Source organism: Megalobrama amblycephala, linkage group LG1 (assembly GCF_018812025.1).
Source record: "Megalobrama amblycephala isolate DHTTF-2021 linkage group LG1, ASM1881202v1, whole genome shotgun sequence".
NCBI classification, from domain to species: Eukaryota; Metazoa; Chordata; class Actinopteri; order Cypriniformes; family Xenocyprididae; genus Megalobrama; species Megalobrama amblycephala.
The window spans coordinates 48,589,050-48,616,591 of record NC_063044.1 but is presented as its reverse complement, the minus strand read 5'-3'; the positions used below and the strand labels follow the sequence as shown (position 1 = coordinate 48,616,591).

Here is a 27,542-nt window from a genome sequence, read left to right as displayed (position 1 = left end):
GGGGGTTAATTTTTTATAAAGGGGGAATATATATTTTTACATTTTGTACAGTATACAGTACAGTATATTTCTTATGCATTTGCAGTAGGAGAATTATGGGGTAAAATTAGCATAAATGTCAGGAAATTCACCTGAAAAAACAAATATAAAGATTATCTAGCAAACAAACAAATGCATTTTAATTAATGCTCTGGGACAGTCTGATACCTGCATGTTATGTAAATCTTGTAAGATTATAGTTTTTCAGTTTCAGATGGTTCTTTTGCATTAGACAACAGGAGCACAAGTCAACCAAACTGCCTACTGCAAAAAAACACATTTGGTTTACATGGTCTATGATGTAAATATTTTATCTTGATCAAAATTATTCTGTATTCACTATTTGTGTTTTATGCATCAAATACTGACAGTTGTTCAACATATCAGATGTATTCATTTATTTTTGTTTGATGTGTCATCATTGTAGCTGCTTCACAACCTTTTACATTAGTTGCTAAGTATGTACAGTGGGTATAGAAAAGAATCACCCCCTTTAAAATAATCACATTTTGTTGCTTTACAGCCTGAAATGAAGACAGACACGGTTTTGTTGTATCCAACTTTATTTATCTATTTATGCTTTATAACTTATAAACATCCAAGTGAAAGATATAACTCCAACATATCAGAATAAAAAAAAATTAAAAACCAGAATCACGGAGTTGGAAAAAGGATCGCCCCCCCTCCTAAAAATGACTAAAAATGAACTCAATCAGGTGTAGCTAAACACCTTCTCAATGGCATACAAAGCCATTTGACTTTCAACTGTGATCAGCTGTGGTCATTTTGATTAGCTCAGCATGACAAGAGCTTTCCTGAAGCATTTCAGTCCTTGGTAGTGCAACTAAAGCAAACAGTCAACTATGGGCATTGTCAAAAGATCTCCGGGATAAAGTTGTGGACAGGCACAAGTCAGGAGATGGATACAAAAACATTTCAAAGGCTTAACAATGCCTAGAAGCACAGTGAAGTCTATTATTGAGAAGTGGAAGGTATTTGGTAGAACACAGACCCTCCCTGAATCAGGACGTTGCTCCAAACTGGATGAAAGAGCCAATAGGAAACTGGTCAAAGAGGCTACCCAGAGGCCTACAGCAACTCTGAAGCAGTTGCAGAAATTCATGACAAAGAGTGGTCGTTGTGTGCATGTGACAACAATATCACAAATTCTCCACAAATGTGGCTTGTATGGGAGGGTTGCAAGAAAAACGCCATGACTTGACATGCATGACTTCACATGACTTGAAGATTCTGAGGCCACACGGGAAAAGGTGTTATGGCCAGATGAGACTAAAATTGAATTACTTGACCTCAACACCAAACGATATGTCTGGCGGAAATCCAATACAGCTCACCATCCAAATAACACCATTCCTACAGTAAAACATGAAGGTGGTCATATCCGGTTATGGAGGTGTTTCTATGCAGAAATGAGGAAAATCTGCTGCCCTCTGCCAGAAAGTTGACAATGGGAAGAAGGTTTACCTTCCAACATGACAATGACACAAAGCACACATCAAAAAGTGACCACACAGTGGTTGAAGGACAAAAAGGTGAATGTCCTTGCATGGCCTAGTCAGAGCCCAGGCTTAACCCCATTGAAAATCTGTGGAATGACTTGAAGGCTGCAGTCCACAAATGGTCACCATCAAATTGAACTGAACTTGAGCAGTTCAGCAAAGAAGAAGAGTAGGCAAATATTGCAAAGTCTAGATGTGCATACATATCCCAACAGACTAAAGGCTGTAATTAAAGCAAAAGGTGGTTCAACTAAATACTGACAAAAGGGGGTGATCCTTTTTCCAACTCAGTGATTTAAAAAAAAAAAAAAAATCTGACATGCTGGAGTTATATCTTTCACTTGGATGTTATAAGTTGTAAAGAGTAAATACAGCTGGATAAAACAAAACTGTGTCCATCTTCATTGCAGGCTGCAATGTCCCTATATATATGTCAGACAGAAAGGAGCATAAAGAGTCTTATACTACTAGGCCATATGAATTCAACTTAAAAGCTAGTATTTCTCTCAAGAAAGGAAAAGCCAATCCTCTGTTTGTCCATCAGCAGGGTAATCTGATGATGCTGCTGTCAGTGAGAGCTCCATATGGCGCCAAACACTCACTGACCTGGATTTCCTCACTTTCTCGGTCCACAAAAATCTCCACACAAATCTGTTTAAACTCCAGTGGTTTAAAACCCAGCCTCACAGCAAAGCAACTGAGGATAACATTTTGATAGTTTGTATTTGTTTTAATAATACAGGTCGATATAATAACCTAGAGGGCTTCCCCATGTGCAACTAAATCTGTATCATGAAATTATGCACTGTAAAAAGTAATACGCTGTATCAACTCAATAAAATTGTAGTAACAGATTACAAGCAATATTATTAATTAAATTCAACATAGAATAATTTGATTAATTCTAACTCAAATCTTATATCAGTTATTCTAATTCCTTAAAAGTCAACCATTTAAAATGTGTAAAATTAGCAAACCCCATTACAAAAACCACAAACTGACGGAAAAAGCAAAGAGTAAAACTGCCCAACCCAGTGAAACACTGATCACCATAATAGTGACCAATATTTTCAATAAAATCAACATCAACATCTAAACCTCTGTTAATTCATGCGTTTCTCTTTCCTTCAGTGATTCTGCTTGTTATCATCATTAATTCTAACTCAATTCTATTTGTCTATTTGCCAAAATTTTATGGAGTAGATATAGTGTATTACTTTTTACATTGTGGTTTGAGAGTTCAAAAAGGGTGCTTGTGGAACCATGCGCATTAATTAATGTGTAATCCTTTGACAGCAGTTGCAGAGATTTAAGCTTTGAGGCTTTACAGCCAACCCAAACGAAATTAATTTAAGTATAAGTAATTTTGAGGATACAAGGACGCATGATGAGTTTTATCAGACAGGGGTAAGAAATTAAATTTAAATGTTAATAGATTTATTAATAGATTTTGTTTTTATTGTAATAAGGAACGTAATTATTGACATATTAAAACAGTATAAAACATCAAGACTAGAACTAAGGAAAAGGCATTTGTTTGGTTAAGATAGAGAAAGGAAGAGAAAGAACATAAATAAAACTGATCACAGCAGGCAAAGCTACTGCTAAAAGTACTTAAATAAATAAAAATAACCTTGCCATTTTATGTAAATGTAATGATATAAGAGTTGAAGGTAGCTTTTGACAAGAGTTTGCAAGTGACAAAGAGAAGAAGTCTGTAAGAGGCTTCTGTACAGTAATATACTTCATAACACATCTACACACCTAATTAGTTATCTATATTACTCTGAAACATCTCAGATTATCCCACACACAAAGCTTTACATCAGATTCAAGTTATCAATACTTTTGTTCAATATCTGCATCATAAATAGTCTTTATTTCCATCACCACATCAACTGAGATCTGATGGTATCAGTCCAGTTTCTTCCTTTAATTAGTGTATGGAAAAGAGGCCAAAGCTGGACCTCTGTATCTGTATTTTCAAGGTTTAAATAAGAAGAAAAGTGTCCTAACCACCTGTACACTGTAAACCCTAATGCTCAAAATAATAAATTGGTTTGAGTAGGACAAACTTAAATTACACTAATTATTTAGCACTTACCCCATAAGTTCACAGAACTGATATATTTTAAGTAAACTAAACGGTTTCATTGTTTTCAGTTTTATTAACTTATTTCTAACATATTACATGATACATTTAAGTTAAATGTATGAATTAGTGTACTCAACCATTTAAAGTCAGAACAATTCAAATTTATGAGTAGAAAATAAAAAGTTCTGTTTACTTAAACTTTGAATTTCTTAAATTGAATTAAATTTTCAAGTTTTGCCAACTTACTGGGGCTTACAGTGTATAATCATCTTACTACTCTTGCGCTTCCCCCTCATTCTGCTCCCAGTATTTTCTCTTGCGTTTTCTCTCTGCCATGACCAAGGCACCAAAGACGGTCACAATCACAGTAGCAGTGATGACTAACACAGTAACAGTCTCAGCCACACACAACTGGCTGTCCACCCAAGCCAAAGAGGCTCCGGCAAGCTGCCAGGGCTCCCGACAGGTTACGTTGTGATAGTCATCCACAAAGAGGTGCCGCACACTAAGCAGCTTGGTGAAGACACGGTGCAGGTCGCAGTCACAGTTCCACGGGTTCCCAGCCAACTGCAGGTGTGTAGCAGCTGTGTGCAAGCTCAGGAATGTCTTAAAGTTCAGGTGTTCCAGATGATTCCCCTCCAAGCCCAACAGAGAAAGACTGTGTAATGGTGCTAGTGCATTAACCTCGATGCGAGAGATGTTGTTGTTCCCCAGGAGCAGAACTTCCAGTCCGGGCAGCATGGTGAGGGATCCGTCTCTCACAACATCCAGGTGGTTCCCTTGGAGGTAAAGGTGGCGCAGGCGGGACAGGCCACGGAACGCGCCGGGTTCAACAGATTGGATACGATTGTGCCTGAGGTCCAGCTTCTCAAGGTTCTCCAGATGTTCTAGGCCTGGAGGTTTCAACAGCACCAGTGCATTGTGGTCCACCCGCAACTCACGCAGGGAAGACAGGTTCTCCGAGAAATTAGGAGGGATCTGAGTGAGGTTGTTACGACTCATGTCAAGCTTCTCCAGAAAGGAGAGAGAGAAAAAAGCCTGTGGGAATCAGACATTTGGGTAAATGTACAAGTCTCGTAACTCAGATCAAGATTAGACAGTGCAACTCGCAACTGACAAAACCAAGCTACGTTCTTCAAAATGAATGTTCCAAAAGGGGGCTTTTGAAGCAATTCCATTTAAGAAGCAGTTTGGTTTGTAGAACAATTGTTTTCTTACTAGGGCTGGGTATTGACACAATTTTCACTATTCAATTCAATTACTATTCACATGCTTTCGATTCGATAACGATTATGATTCGATTCGATATTGATTATTTTGGATGTAGTATTTCAGCTACAGTACATAGCAAATTTTCTAGAGGAAATAAAATCTTTTAACTAATGTTGTAAACTACACATGGGAATCAGTTACTACTAATATTGAAGATTAAATTAACTTATTTTTTTATATACAAACACTTATATTACACTCAATGATGTTTTTATAGCCTAATAAATAAAGTTTAGAATTACATAATCATATTTCTACTCCAATTCGTTTTTTAGGAATATAAACATTTAAATCACGGCTGTCATAACTGATTTATTCAAACATGCATTAAATATTGAAGAACATTAAAAAAATATATAATGAATATGTAACGGTGCATAGCTATATTTATCAGATTTTTGCTTTCTAGAGTTCACTTTTCTAGCTGACTAATGAGTTTATGGTCACTGAATATGTTTTTCTGAGGTAAATGTGACATTACATGACATTGTTTACAAGCTGTTTTATTAATGTCTTTCTGAGGTTGAAACATTAATTGAGCGATTATATGAGATATGATAAAGTTGTACTGTATATTTTAACATACCTTCAGATATTTAGTCTTGTTTATTTCACGTTGTAACTGGTATAAAGCGAGGAGAGGATGTTCACATGCGCTCAAGGTGCTAAAGCGATCTGTCACGCCACATTAAACAGCGCCAAAATGGTATTTATTTTTTTTAATCTAATAATAAGATGGATGTCATTTGAAATCTGAGACTTTGCTTCATATCAAAAGTAACAAAGCACAAAGATTACTGCGATTTGGATGGGAGGCGCTACATATTCTGCTCTTTCATCAACTGAAAACAGACCAGAACAATCGATTCTTGGGATTTAAGAATCGATATCGGTTTGTAAAAATGAGAATCGATTAAAATCGAGAAATCAATATTTTTCTACCGTAAAGAACAATGTAAAATATGTAGAACTTTTTCCCACTAAATAAAGGTTCTTTATTGGCATCAATGGTTTCATAGAACATTCATGGAACCTTTAAACTCCACAAAAGGTTCTTCACACAAAGAAAAAAAAAAATGGTTCTTTTAAGAACTGTTCACTAAAGGTTCTTTGGAGAATCAAAAATGATGGTTCCATGAAAACTCCCTTTTGGAACCTTTATTTTTATGATAGTAAAGAACCTTTTGTGCAATGGAAAGGTTCCTCAATGTCAATAAAGAACTTTTATTTTTGAGTGTGTATATGGATTGTATAATGGTCTTACCTGCGTATGAAGAAACGTGATGCTGCTGTTCGAGAGCACTAGAATACGCAAAGACCAAAGGCCAGCGAAAGCTCGACTCCGGATCTCCTTAAGCTTGTTTCCTCCCAGGTCTAGGAGCCAGGTGCCGTGGGGAAGTCCATGTGGGATATCCTCAAAACCCCTGGCATGGCAGTCCACCAGGTCTGAGTGTTCATAGCACTGGCAGAGGTGACTACACAGTCTTGAGCTCCTCGACGGAGACAGAAAGAGTAAGAGCATCGCGACGGACGGCAACATGATGAGATGACAGATTCAAAAGAGCTACCTGGAGCTTTACAAAACGTGAAATGTTGGTCCAGGACGTCGATTAACGAATCCTCAGCTTTCTACGGAAGAGGAACGAGATCTCTGTGATAAACGCAGTTTCCATAAATGTTTCTGTAAGCTATTGAGACTGCAAAACAGACTTTTACAGATCAGCAGAATATTCGCAGTCTGCAGTGCAGCTGAAATGTCTGTCAGAAGCATTTAATCGCCTTAAAACCATATGCGACTCGATTCGGTTTTCCCCCCACACGGTCACACACGCAATAAACAGAGTTAAATCTGTAGAAGCCGACAAAATAATGCGTGAAACAGTTATTGTTATATTGTTTTATTCATTTTCTCCACTAAATATACGGAAAAAACGTAGTTCTTTTCTATAACAGCGTTCTTTCTCAGTTACTCCAGCTCCACACCAAGACAAGCAGCGCACTAGTGATGATGGGAGAACAGACTCATTTCCGCGAATCGGTTCTTTCGAACGGATTCTTTAACTTTCAAAGAATCAGCGATTCTTTCACGTTCTGACCTAATCATATGAACATAATGCTCTAAAACGATCCAATATAGATGTATGTATACGTACAAATGGTTGTTTATTGCAATTGAATTTGCGATGATTATTTTTGTTTCAACTCAGTTAGTTGCAGCCATGATTCAGCTAAAAAAGTAGACCAATTTAGAACATAACTTGCATTAAAATTCATTAACACCAGTGTGCTTAAAATAAATAAATTGTTTTTTTAATTTATTAAAATCGTATGAATTAAAATATCCCTACATATTACATTGATTTAACTTGGATTTAAGCGTCTGCTAAATTAATAAAAGAATGTAGTTAGGCCTAGGTAATTCGTAGCCTATAAACATTTAAACATAAACAGAGCGATATTTGTAACATTTAATCCATTTCAAACGATTTACAGGAACGATTTGTGCACTCAGAAGGGCAGCTGTCGCATTTGGTCATCATAATCCAATACATTTTAAACCACGACTATCCTTGTATAACCTATGTTACATTTTCTTTTAAAACTTTAAATGCACTGTAATTCTTATGGTGTCCAATACGATTTCATTACGCACAATAATCTGCCAATTCCCGATGTCTAAATTTAGAAATATGTCGTCAATGTCAGCCGTCACAACAGGCTCATCTAAGACATTTATTATATAACACCGAATTACTGCTGTATATCCCCAGAACTTAGTCTCAAATTGATTTTTAAAGACGCCAGGGGATTACGCAAAGGCTTCAGTTTTTTATGTCATTGTGAAGCGTGATGGAGCCGCCGTTTATGCCTACTTAAAGAGACAGTACAAGCCAAAATATTGTTCTCATCCACGTTATTAAATACCCATAGCCTATTCTAGTTTCTTTTTTTTTTTCTTCTCTGTGGTAAATGAAAAGTTATGCATCCCTCAGTCATCATTCATTTTGATTATACGGCAAAATAAATAAATCTTGACTGAGATTAACAGTCCCTAATATTCTGTCTCTTATTGTTTCAAGTACAAAACCCTCATGCATGTTAGGTGCGATGGGGGTCAGGGGCAGAAATACGAGATCATGTGTGATTAAATAATGCATACATTTGTACATGAATAATGGAAAAACCTTTCAACATCAATGGCTCATTCCTGTCAACTGCATGTCTTGGCTGTAAATATCCATTCAAACTCATTAAACAATGGCAAGTGATTCCCTGGAAAAACGCGTCACCAACTTATTCTGTCCCCATTATGTGACCAAAGAGGAATATGGGGTTACGACTGAAGAGACAATGGCAGAGTTGACTCATTCCATTATTATAGGCTAACAGTATATCATTTATATAGAATTTTGTATATAATTATATAAAAATAGTACTTCCCTCATCTGCAGTAAAAAAAAGTTACCAAATATTCAAGAATAAAAGAACACTTGTATAACATAAAAGAGGGATACAAACAAAACAGTGAGATTTTTCTCTTTTTTATTTCTTCATTACTATTTAAAAATAAAAAATAAAATACTGCGAAAGAAACCTATAGGCGAACAGCAACCTCGTTAACACACAGCGATATAAACTGGTATGCAACGCGGATGCCTGTCACAGCTTGGCGCCACTGCTTGAGCCTCCATCAGGCTACGAAGTTCACGAGGCTGGGACGGGGAGGATTTCGGCCTTGAGACAGTGCCGCACATACCCCCTGTCCCAGTCTCTTAACATGGCAAGATATCGCTTTAACATTTCCTTTTCCCAAAAAGGTGGTTACAAATATTCCTGTTTGGAAAAGAAATCAGTCCTGTCGCGAGAGATGAGCAAGATATGAGCCGTCTTACACTGACACATATCTAAAGAAATATGACCGTCGCTGGAGTAACGAAGGAATGCAAGAAGTCAAAGAGAGGTGCGAGTCTCTCATTGGTCACTGCATGTACCCTTCCAGTTTGGATGTGTTTGAAAATAATAATATTAATAATAATAATAATAATACAAACAAACATTGCATCATAGAAAATGGTCCCACTATGGAAGAGGTATTCAAAATGGCAAGTACAGGACCAATACGGAAGAAAATGACAACATAATATAATGCCAAGTAGTCTTGGCTCTCCATTTCCCTCTTGGTCAACTGCACCTGGAGCTGAAGAGACGACATGACCACGATCTACAAGTAAACTGTAAGGATGCTTACAGCACTCAAGAGTGTTACTCCTTCGTCTATCACTTAAAAAGTGACAAAAGTAACAAAAAAAAAAAAAAAACAAAAAAAAAAGGAGTTTTACATTAAAAAAAATGCTTCAGAAAATGAGATGTTGGGTAGAAGGGAAGTGCAATTCAATTTCCCATACTGCACCTTCAGCCCTCAATCAACCTAAACCTACAAAAATAAACCCTAAAGAAATCAAACAATAGTTATCCAGTCTGAGGGGCTTTATAACTTATAGAAAACAGTTTTTGTTCCACCCTCACACACTTTGTGCCACATTTTTTTTAGTGGTAGAAAGGAAGATCATGGATTTGAACAGAAAATGTGTTTTTTTTTTGGTGGCCAATCACATAAGATGAAACAAACATGTGGGTTATTTGATGACGAGAGGAAAAAAACAAAAACCTGGAGATCCAGCAGGGTAGGTTTGGTGGGTAAGTGATGTTGGAAAGGATGTTTTCTACATGAAATGATATTCAAAGACAACACTCTATTTTTGCCCTCTCTTTTGTCTGTGGAAGCATTTTTTCTCTTCAGATGTTTAGGACTGTCATCCCTGCTCAAAACGCCGAGTATCAGCTATCTCAACCTTTGTCTGGCGATTGGTTTAAAAAAAAAAAAAAAAAAACATCAGAAAATATTAATTTAAAACAAACAACACTTCCTTTGTCAGCATATTGTTTCCTCTCTCTGAGCCTGGGCTCATGATGATAAAGCAGAGTCTTTCTGTGTTTGTTGAGCTTGCTGTGAATGCGGCACTGATTTTTGGCTCTCCACGTCCCGAAAATGTTTCTCAACCTGTGGACAGAGAGAACAAAAGGTTAGAACAGTAAAACACCTCACATAAATATAATTATTATGTTATTATATCAACAAGATATTAACAGTAAATGTTTCGGCCATCTGCAATTTCATTAAATGGAGTTAAATCTTGTACCTTGTATGTCTGTATTATAAATTCCTGAGGCAAATGAATCTATGAAATCTAAAAGCTGACATTTCCAACCTTAAAGACTCATTAAATCAACCTGTTCGATGTATTTTCTGTCCTGTGCTGACTTATTTCTAAAAGAAAATGAGCAAAAACCTATTAAAGTCCTCATAAGTGCATTTAATAGGATTTTCTTTTAAATTATATCCATGGACCAACAATTTGCTGCTTGTCCAAGCAAATAGAATAACCGTTTTATTTGCATTAAAAGATAAATAAAAGTATATTATAAAACCTTAAGCCGGGGACACACCTAACGATTAGCTGAAACATTCTAAGACTGAACTGAACACACATACCGATTGTTTCCTTCGACGGGAGCCGATTTATATACTTACACGTGGAATTTGAACACCGACTGTAATCGCAGACTGAACGCAACTGGCTCTGACTGGACGCGTTTGAGCGCGATCAGTCATAAGTATCAATTTACATTCATAATCGGCCTTACAGTCGTTAAGTGTGTGCGCGGCTTTACTTACTGGACAAATTTTTGGGAAAAGCAATACCTTTTGAATGCCAATATAATATAATTTTAAAGGGTTAGTTCACATAAAAATGAAATTTCTGTCAATAATTACTCACCCTTATGTCGTTCTAAACCCGTAAGACCTTCGTTTGTCTTCGTAACACATTTTAAGATATTTTTGATGAAATCCGAGGGTTTCTGAACCACACATAGGCAGCAACAACATTGCACCTTTTGAGGTCCAGAAAGGTATTAAAGGTGCCATCGAACGTTTTTTTACAAGATGTAATATAAGTCTAAGGTGTCCCCTGAATGTGTCTGAAGTTTCAGCTCAAAATACCCCATAATTTTTTTTTTATTAATTTTTTTAACTGCCTATTTTGGGGCGTCAATATGGGCCGATTTATGCTGCGCAGCCCCTTTAAATGCTGACGCTCCCCGTCCACGGAGCTCGCGCTTGCCTTAAACAGTGCATAAACAAAGTTCACACAGCTAATATAACCCTCAAATGGATCTTTACAAAGTGTTCGTCATGCATGCGGCATGTATGCGTCAGATTATGTGAGTATTGTATACTGTTATATTGTTTACATTTGATTCTGAATGAATTTGAGGCTGTGCTCCGTGGCTAACGGCTAATGCTACACTGTTGGAGAGATTTATAAAGAATGAAGTTGTGTTTATGAATTATACAGACTGCAAGTGTTTAAAAATGAAAATAGCGACGGCTCTTGTCTCCGTGAATACAGTAAGAAACGATGGTAACTTTAACCACATTTAACAGTACATTAGCAACATTAGCTAACGAAACATTTAGAAAGACAGTTTACAAATATCACTAAAAATATAATGATATCTTGGATCATGTCAGTTATTATCGCTCCATCTGCCATTTTTCGCTATTGTTCTTGCTTGCTTACCTAGTCTGATGATTCGGCTGTGCTGCTCCAGACATTAATACTGCCTGCCCTTGTGTAATGCCTTTCATAATGTTGGGAACATGGGCTGGCATATGCAAATATTGGGGGCGTACATATTAATGATCCCGATTGTTACGTAACAGTCGGTGTTATGTTGAGATTCGCCTGTTCGTCAGAGGTCTTTTAAACAAATGAGATTTATATAAGAAGGAGGAAACAATGGTGTTTGAGACTCACTGTATGTCATTTCCATGTACTGAACTCTTGTTATTTAACTATGCCAAGATAAATTCAATTTTTCATTCGAGGGCACCAAAAAAAATAGTCAATGTGACTATAGTGGTTCAACCTTTTTAAATTTTCAATATTATGAAGCGACGAGCAGGGGCGGAGCCAGGGGGTGGCGGCCAACCTTGGCCTAAGCTTGGCCACCCCGCTCACAACTGCTGTTTCTGTCTACCTTTTTTGTTGACAAGAATTGCGTTTATTTAAACGCAGAACCGTCTCTTTAAGACCACAAAAAAACGGGAGACTTTTCAGTCGCGCACTCCAACTTAGCTATAAATAAAGTGCAAAAGAAACTACGAGCATGCAACGTCGTAGTTCTGTCGTCTATTAAGTAATGAAATAACCAAAAAGGCGATTAAAGCTGTGTTAAAACTGTGCATGCATGTATGTAGGCCCATTTGAGATATATATATATATATATATATATATATATATATATATATATATATATATATATATATATATATATATATATATATATATGGGTCACATATCTCTGGACTAAAATATTCTGCTATGTGAGTACTAGAAGATGCTAATTTTGCATTAATTTATAAAGTACAAACAAAAGTGTATCACATTTAAATGCATAAAATAATTAATTTTACATTCTGACATTTATGTGCTGTTGACTTCCACTTCTGCATCAGCAAATGAGAATTCAAAAGAGAACACATTTGTTTTTCTTTGTACTGAGTTTAATTTAGATATGATAGAACTGTTGCAATTATTTATTTTGACAATATAGAAAGTAAACATTTAGTGTTTACTTTTTTGGTTAGTTTTTGAAACAGAGTTCATTGATTATACATACAATTCAATGAAGGTTGAATAATAGTTTTCTGGATGTCTCATCCATGGAGATGCAACAATAGAGAACAAGCTATTAATGGTTTTTGAGAACCAGAACTGACTGAACAAGCTAAAATTTAGCAATAGTGTGAGTCCCTTTATTAACATGCCTGCAAGTGAGGAATGATTAAAAACAAAAGAAGAAAAAAAGTCAAATTCACTATCTCATTTACAATTAAGTATGCTACAAATGAAATGTATTCAGTTGTGTTATAGGCACAGTCCAGTACATAGTCAGATTCATTTTTATGTTGAAATAATGAAGATTTCTGTGCCACCCCAGACTCGTTGCTGGCCCCTGCCTGGCCACCCCTATGAAAAAATCCTGGCTCCACCACTGGCGACGAGAATACGTTTTGTGCAATAAAACAAAACAAAAATAATTACTTTATTCAACAAATTTGTCCAAACACGGGCTCAGTATTGGCCGGCTCCTGCGTCAGTATCACATGCATGCGTCTTGCTGTTCACGTGAACAATACTGAGCCGCCGTTCTGACATAAAGTCGTTATTTTTGTTTTGTTTTTGCACACAAAAAGTATTCTTGTCGCTTCATAATATTAAGGTTGAACCACTGTAGTCACATTGACTATTTTTTTCGTTCGATATCTTTAGTACCTTTCTGGACCTCAAAAGGTGCAATGTCGTTAATGCCTATGTGTGGATCAGGTACCCTCAGATTTCACCAAAAAATATTTTAATTTGTGTTCCGAAGACAAACAGAGGTCTTACGTGTTTGGGACGACATGAAGGTGAGTATTTAATGACAGAAATGTAATGTAAACTCAAATGTAACTGACAGACTAAAGCTCACTAAAGACACTCTTTAAAAGCTTTTTTCCCCAAGGGTCTTAAAAAATGTAACCACAACAATTATTCATTCTCATAAACAGGGCTGAAACAGGTTTAAGAAACATGTATACTATAAAAGTTTGGGGTCGGTAAGATTTTTAAAGTCTCCCTGTGGTGAAAATCAAGTTTTTAATGTGGTTTATACGTCTATGAGGTGTTTTTAATTTAAGCTTTTAAAACTAACCATATGCAAACTTATCAGTCAACACTATTGCTGAGTATTTACTCCTTAAAACTGCAGTGTACCAAAGAGACTCAAAAATGCAGTATGAAACTGCGCCTGTTCCTTACTGTCACAAACATGTAACCAATCCCATCCACGTGTGGGCCAGGGCTTTTCCTATCAATCATGCTCGGTGGGCATTTTAACACAGGCCCAGTTTCTTTCTCTCTCTATGGAACCATAATTAATCTTTTTCAGGATTCTTTGACAAGAAATCATTTTTTTTAATATGTCCTTGCTAAATAAACTTAATTTATTAAAATAAATAAATAAAAAGATAAAAAGTACTGACCCTAAACTTTTGAACACTAGTGTACAATGCATTAGAGTTGAGATGACTTACTATTTTCCGCACGTGGCTTAAAGCGCTGCCCTCTTTCCCTTTACAGTTGTCCACTTGGTATGGCGGACTGATGACCACATCATCCATCACTATGATGTTCTTCTCCTGCCATTTGCAGTCTTTGATGCTGAGGATGAAGACAAGAAAGTGAACGATTCATTCTGTTCAAGGCACAGTTGCTTATTTATCTACGATACTGAGGATCGTTCACCACAATAAACAGAGCTCTAAATAGGTACAAATACAGTGGGTACGGAAAGTTCCTTTGACCTCATGATTCTCATTTGCTCTGACATGCACTGTGAGCTAGGGCTGCACGATTAATCGCATGCTTTTGTCATGCGTGTCTCGTCAGTAAAGCCGGTTCTGTGATTAGCGGTAAATGTCCATCACCTGCTTTCAAATGGAGCGGCACTTAATATACAGAGCCGTAGTTCGCGGACAAGCTACGCAATATCGTGTTCATAATCGCAGATGAATCGCTTTCGATTACAAACGCGATATTGCGTAGCTTGTCCGCGAACTACGGCTCTGTATATTAAGTGCCGCTCCATTTGAAAGCAGGTGATGGACATTTACCGCTAATCACAGAACCGGCTTTACTGATGAGACACGCATGACAATCTCGTGCAATTAATCGTGCAGCCCTACTGTGAGCTGTAAGGTCTTATATAGACAGGTGTGTGGCTTTCCTAATCAGGTCCAATCAGTATAATCAAACACAGCTGGACTCAAATGAAGGTGTAGAACCATCTCAAGGATGATCAGAAGAAATGGACAGCACCTGAGTTAAATATTTGAGTGTCACAGCAAAGGGTCTGAATACTTAGGACTAGAGTTGTCAGAAGTACCGACTTCGGTACCTATCGGTACTGAAATTTTAAAAATGTGATGCTTTGAGTGCTGTTGAGCGGATTCGTAAACACCTCTGATTGGCCATTGTGTTGACGCGCTCATCGGATATGCCTGTGATTGGCTACAATGATTAAAGCATGGGAGCGTTTGAAAACACACGGAAGTGTTTGAATTTGAAAGCGTTTTGAAAGTGGGAGCGCAAGCGATTGAAAGCAGGCGTCTAACAGTGGACCGATCCGCGATAGACGCCTGCTTTCAAACGCTCCCGTGTGTATCTGTGCAAGCGCTTAGTGAAGAGATTAATTGATGAATATTTACAATGTTTTTACAGCGTTGATCATTGAAGCCAATCACAGATTAGCCGTGAAAACAACGGCCAATCAGAGATGTTTACGAATCCACTCAACAGCGCTCAAAGCGTCACATTTTTTAAATTTCAGTACCGACTAGGTACCGAAGTCGGTACTTTTGACAACTCTGCTTAGGACCATGTGATATTTCAGTTTTTCTTTTTTAATAAATCTGCAAAAATGTCAACAATTCTGTGTTTTTCTGTCAATATGGAGTGCTGTGTGTATATTAATGAGGAAAAAAATGAACTTAAATGATTTTAGCAAATGGCTGCAATATAACAAAGAGTGAAAAATTTAAGGGGGGTCTGAATACTTTCCGTACCCACTGTAAATCCAGATATCAGTTTCAATTATTATAGGCTGTGACCAGTGTTGGGTAAGTTACTCTAAAAAAAGTAATTAATTACTAGCTACTAATTACTCTCTCTAAAAAGTATTGCATTACTTATTACTAATTACTTCTAATTCCCATATCAACCCCAATACAAGGACAGACATGAAACTTTTTTAATTCTTTAAAATAAATAATATAAAATTGCATAAATTATTCTCAAACTGACCAAAGTACTTAAAGGGAGAAAAGTACATTTTAATATTAGACATTACATTTTTGATGATAAATACATGAATGTTTTATATTGAATTGTTCTATAGTCTGTATATTATTTAATGCAATTACACCAGAAGTAACTAATAACTGAAAAATGAAGAGTAATCCCTTACTTTTTCAAAGGAAAAGTAACTGAATTACAGTAATTACTTATTGAGGAAAAGCCCAAAGATTAGCACACTGAAAGTGAACATATGAATTCAAATCCCACTTACGTTTTATGAATGGTCTGGAACAGCTGTTGACCATCAACAGAGACACCAGCACTAATTGCATAAGCTTGTGACAACTTATCTTCCTTTTCCGCCCGTGCTCTATTCACAAGCTGAAAACAGCAACGGCGAAATAAAAAGACATGAAATATAAAGTTATTAACACCTTTCTTAATCATAAATTACTAGATAGCAAAAGAAAATAGGACATCATTTGGGCTCACCTTGCTAAAATTGAGAGATGCTAATGGGGGAGGAGTTTCAGCACGGTCACTGATGATGTCCACTTCGGACACATAGGCCAAGTTAACAAGCACCACATCGCTGAGGTTGGGTTTACCACTGGACGGGGCACATTCTGATATCACGGGTCAAGGTAGTTGTTTGGAAAAGATGTATTTATTAAAGCAATGTATGAGAGAGAAGCCCCCTAGATAGGTACTATCAGGGGATCAATGCTGTGTATCAGCTGTTAACAGTCAGGATAAAATGACATGTCTTTCACTTAGGAGATGAGTGTCATGGTGGAGGCTGCTTACTAGCATGACAGAGCGCAATCAGATATGAGCCGTATTCAAACGAGGAGCGAGCGAGGACAGGACATCCTGTCACTCAAATGACATCACAGCAACAGCAAACCACAACCAGTCAATGATCCTATGAAGTCCCGCCCTACATTTTTTCTTGTTCAAGAAGCGGTTTCAGTCGGATACAACAGGGAAGAAAAGACTAATCGCAACTTACATTTCACGCCGACTTTAGAGGTATTAAGATATTTTTTAGATTTGTAATAATTTAAACATTAAAATCATCACCGTCTTCAACCCTTCATAAACCACTCAGTTCTATAAAATACTTTTTAATACTTAAAACAAGAAGAAAACCGAAGCAAATTTGACATCACTTAAAGGATTAGTTCACTTTCAAATGAATATTACCACAAGCTTTACTCACCCTCAAGACCATCCTAGGTGTATATGACTTTCTTCTAGTATTCCGTATTCAAATTACGGAAAAAATGGAACTGGCGTCGCGTCGGTTAAGCTTTTTCCATAAGTTGAACAGGGAAGGCGTAGGATGTAGCATAAGCTTTTTGAACTGCTAGAGTTTTACACTTTCTTCGTACCTTGAATACAGAAGGCAGTCTGGCGGAAGCTACATATTTTACTTCATAACTTGTTAAATATGGCCTTTATTAACCCCCCAGAGCCGTGTGGAGTACATTTATGATGGATGGATGTGGATGGAGACACCTTCTTCAGCTCATACTCATTGATCCCGTTCGCTGCCATTATAAAGCTCAGATGTGTCAGGATATTTATTAATATATCTCCGAGAGTGTTTATCAGAAAGAAGAAAGTCATATACACCTATGGCTTGAGGGTGTAATTTTCACTTGAAAGTGAACTAATCCTTTAAAGGGTTAGTTTACCCAAAAATGAAAATTCTGTAACTAACCCTCATGCCGTTCCACACCCATAAGACCGTCGTTAATTTTCGGAACACAAATTAAGATATTTTTGTTGAAATCTGATGGCTTAGTGAGGCCTGCATAGCCAGCAATGACATTTCCTCTCTCAAGATCCGTAAATGTACTAAAAACATATTTAACCCTTTCGAGTGTGAGTTTAAAATATTCTAACTGTCCCCCCAGAGTGAGTTTTTTTTAAGGCGACCGTTATTTTAGAACGTTTGCCTTTAATGTTTCCATAGCGACGCGTCATGCGTGTCACGAGCGCTGAACGCAGCCACAATAACACTGTATGACAGGTGGATCGCTATTATTTTGGTTTTCTTTGTTTATTTAAAATATTCGCAAACTTGCTTACCATGTCATCAACTATATGATATTCCGATTTTCAAATATGTGTAAGTGAGTGTGTTTTGTTGTTTTAAAACCTTTATAAATGATCTTTTTCTTGATCTATAATGCGAGATGGGCGCCGCCATCTTAGTTTGCGCTGCAGTTCACAGAGCCCTGTCAGTCGGATTTACAGCAGGTGAATTCATCCGTTTCTCCCGAAATATATGCAAGTAAGTGGCTGGTGAACTGGAAGAATAATAGAGTAAACTTTATAGTTACTTAGGCCCATTATGTGTGTATGATATGAATAGATGTCGGCAAATTATATTTGAATTCACTGTTATTGCTGCTTCCGCTGATGTCTGACATCAGTGTGTATTTTATAAACTCTAAATGTATTGTTTTAATGGTGCTTATGCGTATTTAAATGTCTGAAACCTTAAAAGAAACATTATGTGGCTGAAAACACGGCATAGCTGTGATATATGACAAGAGCTGCGCGCGTCCGTCTCACAGCCAAAGTGCGAAAGCACAGTTTGAATCTGGCAGTTATGTGACGTCACTGAACGTTCGAAATCCCATATGTGGGACCGTACGCCCAGGGGCACTGAAATAAAAATCCCATATGTGGGACCGTACCGCTCAAAGGGTTAAATCAGTTCATGTGAGTACAGTGGTATTTCTGATTCGATACACTGATTCATTTGTGCTCCGAAGCTTCATGAAGCAGCGTTTTGAAATCGGCCATTACTAAATAAGTCATTATTTAGTTTTTTTGGCGCTCCAAAAATATTATCGTCGCTTTATAATATTAATATTGAAGCACTGTACTCACATGAACCGATTTAAATATGTTTTTAGTACCTTTATGGATCTTGAGAGACGAAATGTCATTGCTCCCTATAAAGGCCTCACGGAGCCATCGGATTTCAACTAAAATATCTTAATTTGCGTTCCGAAGATTAACGAAGGTCTTACGGGTGTGGAACGACATGAGGGTGAGTAATTAATGACAGAATTTTCATTTTTGGGTGAACTAACCCTTTAAGCTGTCAATTTTTTTTTTTCACGGTGACTTTAAATAATCAAATGATAGTGCTTCATTTAAATAACCTTTAATGCAGTTTGTCTTACTACACATTTTCAGACCAAGGACCAAACTGAGCTTCTTTTGGTGATGCTAAACATCTGAAGAGCTCTGACAACGAAGTCAGTCATATTCAATTCACATTTATTTGTATAGCGCTTTTCACGATACATACCGTTTCAAAGCAGCTTTACAGAGAATGCATGACATTACAATTTAGAGATCGCAGTTAGCGAATAATGTAATAATTTAGGCATATTGACTTTTAGAACCCTCCCTATTTAGTGCAGGTGTTTAAAGGCTTCTCAAACAAAGTATTTTAACAAACCGTGAGTGTTATTTGAATGCTCAACAGGAATGGCAGCATTTCATGAGGTTAGCAAGCAAACCACGGAACTCAGCATTGATAAAACAATTGCATTTATAAAAATAGAGCATAGTGCATGGGAAAAATGATATAGCTTGTGTAAAAACGTAGTGAAAGGCTTCATTTAGATGCACACAGCACAGTTATTGCAAGCGCATTATGTGTCAGGCAGAGAGACTGGGATGTTAGCGTTCAGGCTAGCTGACACCCCCTAAGCACGCATGCGCAGATCGTTGTATGGCAGAGCAGCAGTGCTGTAGTCGACAGCCTGCCCACCCTCATTCACTTTCATTATGGCTCAGGGACTGCAGCTCAAAAGATACTGCAAATAAACGCGCTAAAACCCTTTAGTTTAAGTGAGAAGCATCAAAGTTTTCATAGTTGGATTTATATGACTTTTCTATGACCTTTCCAGTCTTTCGAGATCACTGGATAATGATGCTAATTCGCTAAAGAATCATTCAGACCGATTCGTGAACCGGTCGACTGAGTCGAATAATGCGTGAATTGGTCTTTTTGAACAAATCGTTCTAGTTCACCTATGCACCTAAACGGGGAGGGAAAAAAACTAATTTTACTCATTTTAAAATAGAATTAGGTCACTAGGACTTGTATACATTAAAAGAAACAAGAAACATCAAAGCCAACTTAAAAAACTATAAATTATTTTAAAGCCTTAAATCTATTCTTTGAATAATTTATAACGTTTATACTTGTTTATACATGTGAATTTTTTGCTACTTTATCTTTTCTTTGTATTTATCATAACATTTAATTTGAGGAATATTTAATGTAAAATATGTCATTGCCCTTGTATGTTTATTGTTCAAAAATTGCAAAAAACAAAAACAAAACAAAAAAAAGTTCACCTATGCACCGACTCATTTTTCTTTCGCTAAAATCTGGAGGTTACCAACAAAATAAATGTCATATGTATTATTTACAATACATATGGCATTATATATTTATGGTGGTGGAAAAATTATTAAGAATGTGCAAACAGGACAAATGAACATGCATTAAAATTACATAAGGACAATAATGAAAATGGTTAACCATATATTTTTGGGCTGTTTTGTCACTTTTCTTCATTGTTTGATGCATAGAAATGTACAAAATTGATAAATTAATTTAAAATATTTGAATTACTCATAAAATAAAACATTGATTTGGCCCTACCAGTGATATAACCAGGATATATAACCTACAGAAAGATCCAGCGAACTGATTCAAAAGATTCGACTCACTGGAATGAATCAAAATCCACACAACTGAAAGAATGTCAATCAGACCATCATCCCAGCGCGTTTCAAGTTCCATAAACTCTACAGAAATGAACAAAATCTACCAAAAAATACAATATATAGAGCCTAACTAGACAATCATATATTCGATACGGCATTTGCTATATTAAAGCGTGCTTTTAATACGTCTGATATTTCAAGGTGTTCTATAAGTAAGAGCAGTATAATTATTATTATTATTCGTCGTCGTGTTAAAACACCATATTGCTTAAAAACAAGTTAGAGCTGAATTTCATGTTGTGCGAGTCCAAATGTTATCGAGAGGATGCAAGCTGCGAGCTAAAGAGCACGAGAGTAACATCTAATACCCAATCGGAGATTCAAATGCGCACCACCTGACTCAGCATGCGCGTAACACGGAAGCGAGCGCAGAGTGGACCGACTTCACCGTGGTGAATATACCTTTGGCATGCCCGCAGACCAGGCCTCTTGCAGTTGTGGATCCTGACGATTCAATGACAAGCTGAGACGATAAAAGGATACTCAAAGTCAGCATCTTGGACGGGTAGTCAAAAGCGACAACCTCTCCTTGCAAGCGCTGCCCCAGGCAGGTGAGGCAGGAGACTTGGCTCCCGACGCTGAAATACTCCCCTGGTCCAGGAGCCGCCATCTTCTCCGCCAGGAAACGGGAGCAGTCGCCTCACGTAAACACGCGCAGCCGCGTCAGCATGGGTGGGAGCGCGAGTGGGCGTTCCGCTGGAATGAATGAAGTGACGCGACGCTGAAGACACGCCCACTTTACTATGGAGTAGTAGATCATGATTATCTTACTACAGTGCACTACTACACGCTCTCATTAATCCACTCCTCACTTACTGGTTTATAGGGGAGCCAGTTGTTACCTTCTGTGGTCTAAATCAGTGCTTTTCAATCTGTATGATGCTCCAGACTCCCTAAATATGATTTAAGGCAGTTACATAGGCTATTTTCAAGAAAAAAAGACCCTTTTATACAATGAAAAAATATTAGAAATGTCTAAAATATTAGTTTAATTTTATATTAGTTTAAAATATTAGTTTAATATTAGTTTTTTTTTAATGTTTTTGAAAGAAGTCTCTTATGCTCATCCATCAAGCCTGCATTTATTTGATAAAAAAAAAATACAGAAAAAAAGTAATATTGTGAAATATTATTAAAATAATGTTTTTTTATTTTTAATATACTTTAAAATATAATTTCTCTGATGCAAAGCTGAATTTTCATCGGCCATTACTCCAGTCTTTAGTGTCATATATATATATATATATATATATAATATATATATATAGTCAGTGATATTGTGTCTATAGTATGAAAAATACCTATAGATTATATATATATATATATATATATATATATATATATATATATATATATATATATATATATATATACAGTATATATACAGTATATATACAGTGATATTGTCTATAGTATGAAAAACACCTAGATTATATATATACAGTATATATACAGTGATAGTGTCTATAGTATGAAAAATACCTATAGATTATATATATATATATATATATATATATATATATATATACAGTATATATACAGTGATATTGTCTATAGAATGAAAAACACCTAGATTATATATATACAGTATATATACAGTGATAGTGTCTATAGTATGAAAAATACCTATAGATTATATATATACAGTGATATTTTGTCTATAGTAGGAAAAATACCAAAAACATTTTCATATGCATTACATTACAAATATTCATCAAATACATTCAAATATGAAATATGAATATTAAAACATATTTAAATGATATTTATATAAAATATATTATCTATATATAATAATTATCTATATATATAATCAGAAATACAAATAATAATAATAGTAATACATTATTGATAATTTTCTGTGATTTAATTATTTTAAAGAACCTTCTAATATTAGAAAATATTAAATCTATTAATAAAGACAAGCTGAATGAAAACAAATGCATCGGGGTATGTTTCGCTTTAAAATAAAATATTTGTCACAAATATTCATGGATCGATTTTAACCCATTAAGACATTAAGCAGAGCTAGACGACGCTGCAGGAAGTTAAGACGAAGGGCAACAGACTTATTTAAAAAAAAACCCGAAATGTCTTGTACAGTATCCGTTTCACCACTGGCCCCAAAATTTTCCCTGTATAAGTTGAGCAGTTCATTGTTATTTAAAGAAATGACAAAAACCCAAACAGCAAGATTCAAAGGGACAGCAATTTTTAATGATTAATAGTCACAGTAATAGATTGCTCAAATAGCGTGTATTGCACATGTGTACACATATATGCACCCTATATACACGTGTGTAGCAGTTAGTATACACACCTTTGTATTGTCGCAACATGAAAGCATTGAAAGAACACAATAAAACAGGGAATGTGCTTTGATAATTTCAGATAACTTCTGCATATCAATATGACCAGAAGATAGACAAGAAAGAGAGAGAAGAGATTAGAGAGAAAGGATGTTAAAAATGTAAGGTTAAAAGATCTCACAAATTGAAACACCCAATCACAACAAGTGATGTAGAACAGCAAAGAAATGAAGGGACAGTGAAGGAGACACAACCTCTCTTTCAAAAAAGTCAAAAAATATACAAGCACTCTTTGAACCTCGACGATCATAGGTCACTACATATACACAACATATGAATTATCAATAAATATACATATTTACCCAATAGCAAAATGTGTGGCAGAGACAGTAAAGCTATCTTCCATGGCGAATGGCGATGTCTTTTACACATAAAGAGGTTTCCCGGTGTCCATCGTAAGGCCCTGTTCATGCCGTTGACGTTGTTTTCTTTGTGTAAAGATCATTGCGTAAACCTCCATCAAAAATGAACAGCCTCCCTCAGTGGCTAGTTTAAGAAAACCAAGCGTTGTACTGTATTACGTCTGATCGATTATTTCCCCTCTCTATGTATTGCTCAACCCAACACACCTAAGCAGAAGATTTAGGTCTCAAAAAGGGACTTCTCAGAGACCAACACGTCAGCTGATTCATCCTTAAAACTAAAAAAAGGAGCGGACAAAAAACTTTCACCAGCAACTGCACGGTCAATAAACAGTTTGACACCATATAGTGTGAAGATACAAAACTATGCACAAATGGCTGGTGATCTACATCCAAACGTTACAAAACCTGATCACAGTAGTTCCTGATTCAAACAGCCACATAGAAGAGGGAAATTCTCTTAGTGTATATTACAGTATCTAAGTACAGAGGCTGGTGTCAGCCTTAAGTGTTTCTCTGTAACCGCAAAAAACCAAGTCAATGCGCTCGGTACCATGATGATAACAACTACGGTTAGAGACAGAATGAACAGCTGAAGGTGACGTTAGTGTTTCAACAGAGAGCAAAAACAGTTAAATGGTGACGTAACTAACATGGCTCTTCATAGAGGACTGTTGTTGAGAAAAAAACTGGCCCGTTATTTGCATCACATTTGTGATGTGAATTTTTTTTTTTTTTTTAAAGTTATTGCCCAGAGGATATGAGGCTGTCAAAGAGAAGAGACAATATTTAATTTCTCATAGATTTACAATGACACAAACATTGATCCAGAAGCAATGCAACTTACTTTCAGCAGTCATTTCTGACTCCAAATAAATAAATCAAATGAGAGCAGAGTCAAGAAATGCGCATTTTCGTTTCAACATCAACAGTTCATCGGTGAACCAATGAACATACACAAAGAAAAAACGCTGACGAGAGAGTTCACACACTATTTAAATGCATTTGCTGAGATAATTCACTTTGCTTTTAATGCCTCGTAATTTGAGTATGAGAACCGAAAGTAAAAAACGTGATTAGGTTCGGACCTACAGTGTAGTATTAGTGCAAGATGCTTGAGGCCCGGTTCAGTCTCATTGAAAGTACTTGCCATTAGACACGTTGTCACCTCTCAGACCAAGAAATGTTGGTGACGTTGACTTCTGTGACATTGCTAAAGGAAGAGGTTGACATTAAAGACGCAGAAGATTAAATCGAATTTGGCCCCCAAAAGCGGTTGTCACACAGTGAAAATGTAATAAAGGATCGTTATTTCAGGGTCATAAACAAGCCATTGCATTTCATCCACAAGTGCACAAGAGAATAACCAGCATACGACAGACTGTCAACAGTTAGGAACAATACTAATTAGTCTGGTGAAAAAGAACCATATTCATAGCACAAAAGCTATATCAAAAGGTGATGAAAATGTAACCAAAAGTTTGTAGAGTAGTTTAGTGTTAAACAAAAAAAGTGGTAGTCACTCTTATTGCCGGAAAAAAAATATCCTTAAATCCTGAAAAAGGACAATGCCAAATGCACTGCACAGTGACATAAATCAACATCATCGATAATATCTGTACCACGCTGTACATTCCTTATCAGAGAATACTTCAAATCAAATGACGAAATTAACACTGATACAGACTCTTTTGTTTCTGTTTTCGTTTACATTTTTGTACAAAAAAGGAAATGTTTTAATAAAAAAAGGTCACCGCTAACACTCTCTCGGAAATAAAGTCAAATTAAACAAGTTTCAAATAAACGAGTGTAAGGGAGCCAAACAAATACATGTACAAAGGAAGAAAACAAACAGGAAGTTGGTCAGTGTTTCCAAACAATCACGTCATGTGCTAGTCTACGACACAGGACTGATAAATAAAACAATCATTTCATTTCTTTCGTTCGTTCTTTCGTCAACACTAAAATAAAAAAAGAAGTATCAAAACTTTTTACCAAGAACGCAACATTTACATCATTTAAAAAAAAAAAAAAAAGGAAAACAATGAGAAGGAAAGAAGAGAAACAGAAAGAAACTGGGGTAAAAGGAGGATAATAATCGTTTTGTGCTCTCCGTCGTTCATGGCTAAAATTCGTTTTCTTTGAAAAAATTAAGGCAATTTGAAAAACAAACAAATCAATGAAAGTTAAGTCTGAGGATTTGCGATTCATTAAGTATTGGTGTTATTAAATGTTTTCCTTAGTATAAAAGGCACCAAGTTCTTGGAAAAAAAAGTCTTTCTTCAGACATAACCACAACGCGTCTTTCCTCGTTCTCCACGAAGGTCGAGATGGACGCTTTGAAAATCCTTTCTTCGTATTTTACATCTTTGTCGTAAAATGGATGGGTTGCCGTTATTTATGTTGCGAGCATGTTATAGCAAAGCCGTATATTCCAAAAAAAGTATGTTTTTCTTAGAGAAAAGAAATGCTTCTGGGAAAAAAGGCTAACCATCATTTTTCCACTTCCGGATAAAAGTCTGCAGGCTCTTTTACTGTATGTACAACCACAGCTGATAAGAAAATGTTCCATAAAGGGGATATAAAGTATTTATATATATTTTTTGTGTTCAAATGTGAATACGGCACACACAAAACACATATGTTTATATATATATGTATGTATATTTATATATATATATTATATATATTTATATTTCTCATATGTTTGTGTGCTTTTCATAACAGGTTATTATACAGATGAACAAGTATACCAAATAATCGACACGGTACAGTGTAAACGAGTATACTTGTCAGCAAAAGGTGTTTTGTCACGATCCGAACATCTGGTTCCTCTGTTGGGAACCACGTTCATTTGTGAATGAGTGTATATGTGTGTTTTGTGCTGAAGTATTTTTGCTGCTTGTTGGCTTTTTTTGGAACTTTATACATTTCTTATACTTTGTACAGAAAACAAAGCTTTTTTCGCGGCCCTCCGAGCAACAACATCCATGTGCTGTCGTGTCGTTTTTCCCTTCCTCCTCCTCTTCTTCTTTTTTTTTTTGTTTTTGCATTTTCTTCTTTACGTCCTCAGTCCAAAACAATGATAAATTGAAATCAAAGGCCTTTCTCTGAAGAGTACTTCACTGTTCAGCCTATCCAGCGGTGCAACCCTCACTGAGTGGTCCTGTAATTACCCATTATGCCTTTGTCGCCTCCTTTCGGCAACAGTTTGCTATGCTTTACCTCAGAAAAGCGAAAGTGGGTGGGCTGTGAACGTGTCAGTCAAGCACCTGGAAATGAGTGAAGGACCGAGGGAACCAATCAAAGAGCTGGGAGGAGGATCATGAGGCGTGACGTCAGGGTGAACGGTGCCAAGCACGCGTGGACAAGAAGGTTGGAGCAGTGATGAACTTTACTCGCTCTTCTACAACACGGGTTCCTCCTCCATCGGCTCCTCTGCTGATCTGAGGAAGGAATAATTGGTTAACGGTTAATGAAGGCTAAAATTGTGTACAAAATTTTCGCTATAAGGTGTATAACAACAGACTGGACTCCAGTTGCGGTACCTGCTGGTTTCTGTGGAAGTTGTTTGCTGATCGTTGTCCACAGTGAGAGAGGCCATGGCGGTCAAAGTGTCTGCCTCGTCCTTCTCTCGTCTCTGAGCGTCCAGTAGAGATTGACCTACTGTAGGAGCCAACCTCTGCAGAGACGTCCAGTGTTTACCTACATATCATGACAAGATAAACAGTGATCGGTAATTAATCATCAAGACCTCAAAACTGATTTTGAAATATTTTATTAAAATTTTCTATGTTATGTCAGAACAATAAACAAATAAACGTATAATTGCAGCCATTTGCTAAAATCATTTAAGTTCATTTTTTTCCTCATTAATGTACACACAGCACCCCATATTGACAGAAAAACACAGAATTGTTGACATTTTTGCAGATTTATTAAAAAAGAAAAACTGAAATATCACATGGTCCTAAGCATTCAGACCCTTTGCTCAGTATTTAGTAGAAGCACCCTTTTGATCCAATACAGCCATGAGTCTTTTTGGGAAAGATGCAACAAGTTTTTCACACCTGGATTTGGGGATCCTCTGC

General features: G+C 36.4%; 3 protein-coding genes across 8 annotated transcripts in view; all 3 read right to left on the bottom strand.

The window, feature by feature from the left end:
* Positions 1–29: 29 nt before the first annotated feature.
* si:ch211-237i5.4 (slit homolog 3 protein) lies at positions 30–8,316 on the bottom strand. The gene is made up of 2 exons (XM_048197902.1): positions 6,191–8,316; positions 30–4,692 (listed from the first exon to the last, which is right to left on the bottom strand). Exons 1-2 carry the CDS (start codon positions 6,464–6,466, stop codon positions 3,928–3,930), a joined length of 1,041 nt encoding a protein of 346 aa, XP_048053859.1. The 5' UTR covers positions 6,467–8,316; the 3' UTR covers positions 30–3,927.
* Positions 8,317–8,452: 136 nt separating this feature from the next.
* Positions 8,453–21,389, bottom strand: lsm12a (LSM12 homolog a). Its single transcript, XM_048197912.1, has 5 exons — positions 21,204–21,389; positions 16,383–16,516; positions 16,162–16,271; positions 14,129–14,255; positions 8,453–9,988 (listed from the first exon to the last, which is right to left on the bottom strand). Exons 1-5 carry the CDS (start codon positions 21,328–21,330, stop codon positions 9,893–9,895), a joined length of 594 nt encoding a protein of 197 aa, XP_048053869.1. The 5' UTR covers positions 21,331–21,389; the 3' UTR covers positions 8,453–9,892.
* Positions 21,390–22,915: 1,526 nt separating this feature from the next.
* The window catches only part of hdac5 (histone deacetylase 5), an 83,758-nt gene continuing 79,131 nt past the window's right edge, over positions 22,916–27,542 (bottom strand). For all 6 annotated transcript variants that reach the window (XM_048197871.1, XM_048197863.1, XM_048197879.1 and 3 more), the window contains 2 exons: positions 27,000–27,156; positions 22,916–26,897 (listed from right to left, as the gene is read on the bottom strand). In XM_048197871.1, coding sequence (XP_048053828.1) covers positions 26,858–26,897; positions 27,000–27,156 — 197 coding nt within the window. In that variant the 3' untranslated portion in view covers positions 22,916–26,857. The remainder of the gene's footprint in view (positions 26,898–26,999; positions 27,157–27,542) is intronic.

Excerpts from the sequence above, each read along its gene's own strand:
- si:ch211-237i5.4 (XM_048197902.1), bottom strand. The coding sequence starts at position 6,466 with ATGTTGCCGTCCGTCGCGATGCTCTTACTCTTTCTGTCTCCGTCGAGG. Across the intron at positions 4,693-6,190 it reads TCACGTTTCTTCATACGCAG|GCTTTTTTCTCTCTCTCCTT; the intron begins GTAAGACCATTA and ends TGATTCCCACAG.
- lsm12a (XM_048197912.1), bottom strand. The coding sequence starts at position 21,330 with ATGGCGGCTCCTGGACCAGGGGAGTATTTCAGCGTCGGGAGCCAAGTC. Across the intron at positions 16,272-16,382 it reads CATCTCTCAATTTTAGCAAG|CTTGTGAATAGAGCACGGGC; the intron begins GTGAGCCCAAAT and ends TGCTGTTTTCAG. Across the intron at positions 9,989-14,128 it reads TAAGCCACGTGCGGAAAATA|GTTGAGAAACATTTTCGGGA; the intron begins GTAAGTCATCTC and ends CTCTGTCCACAG.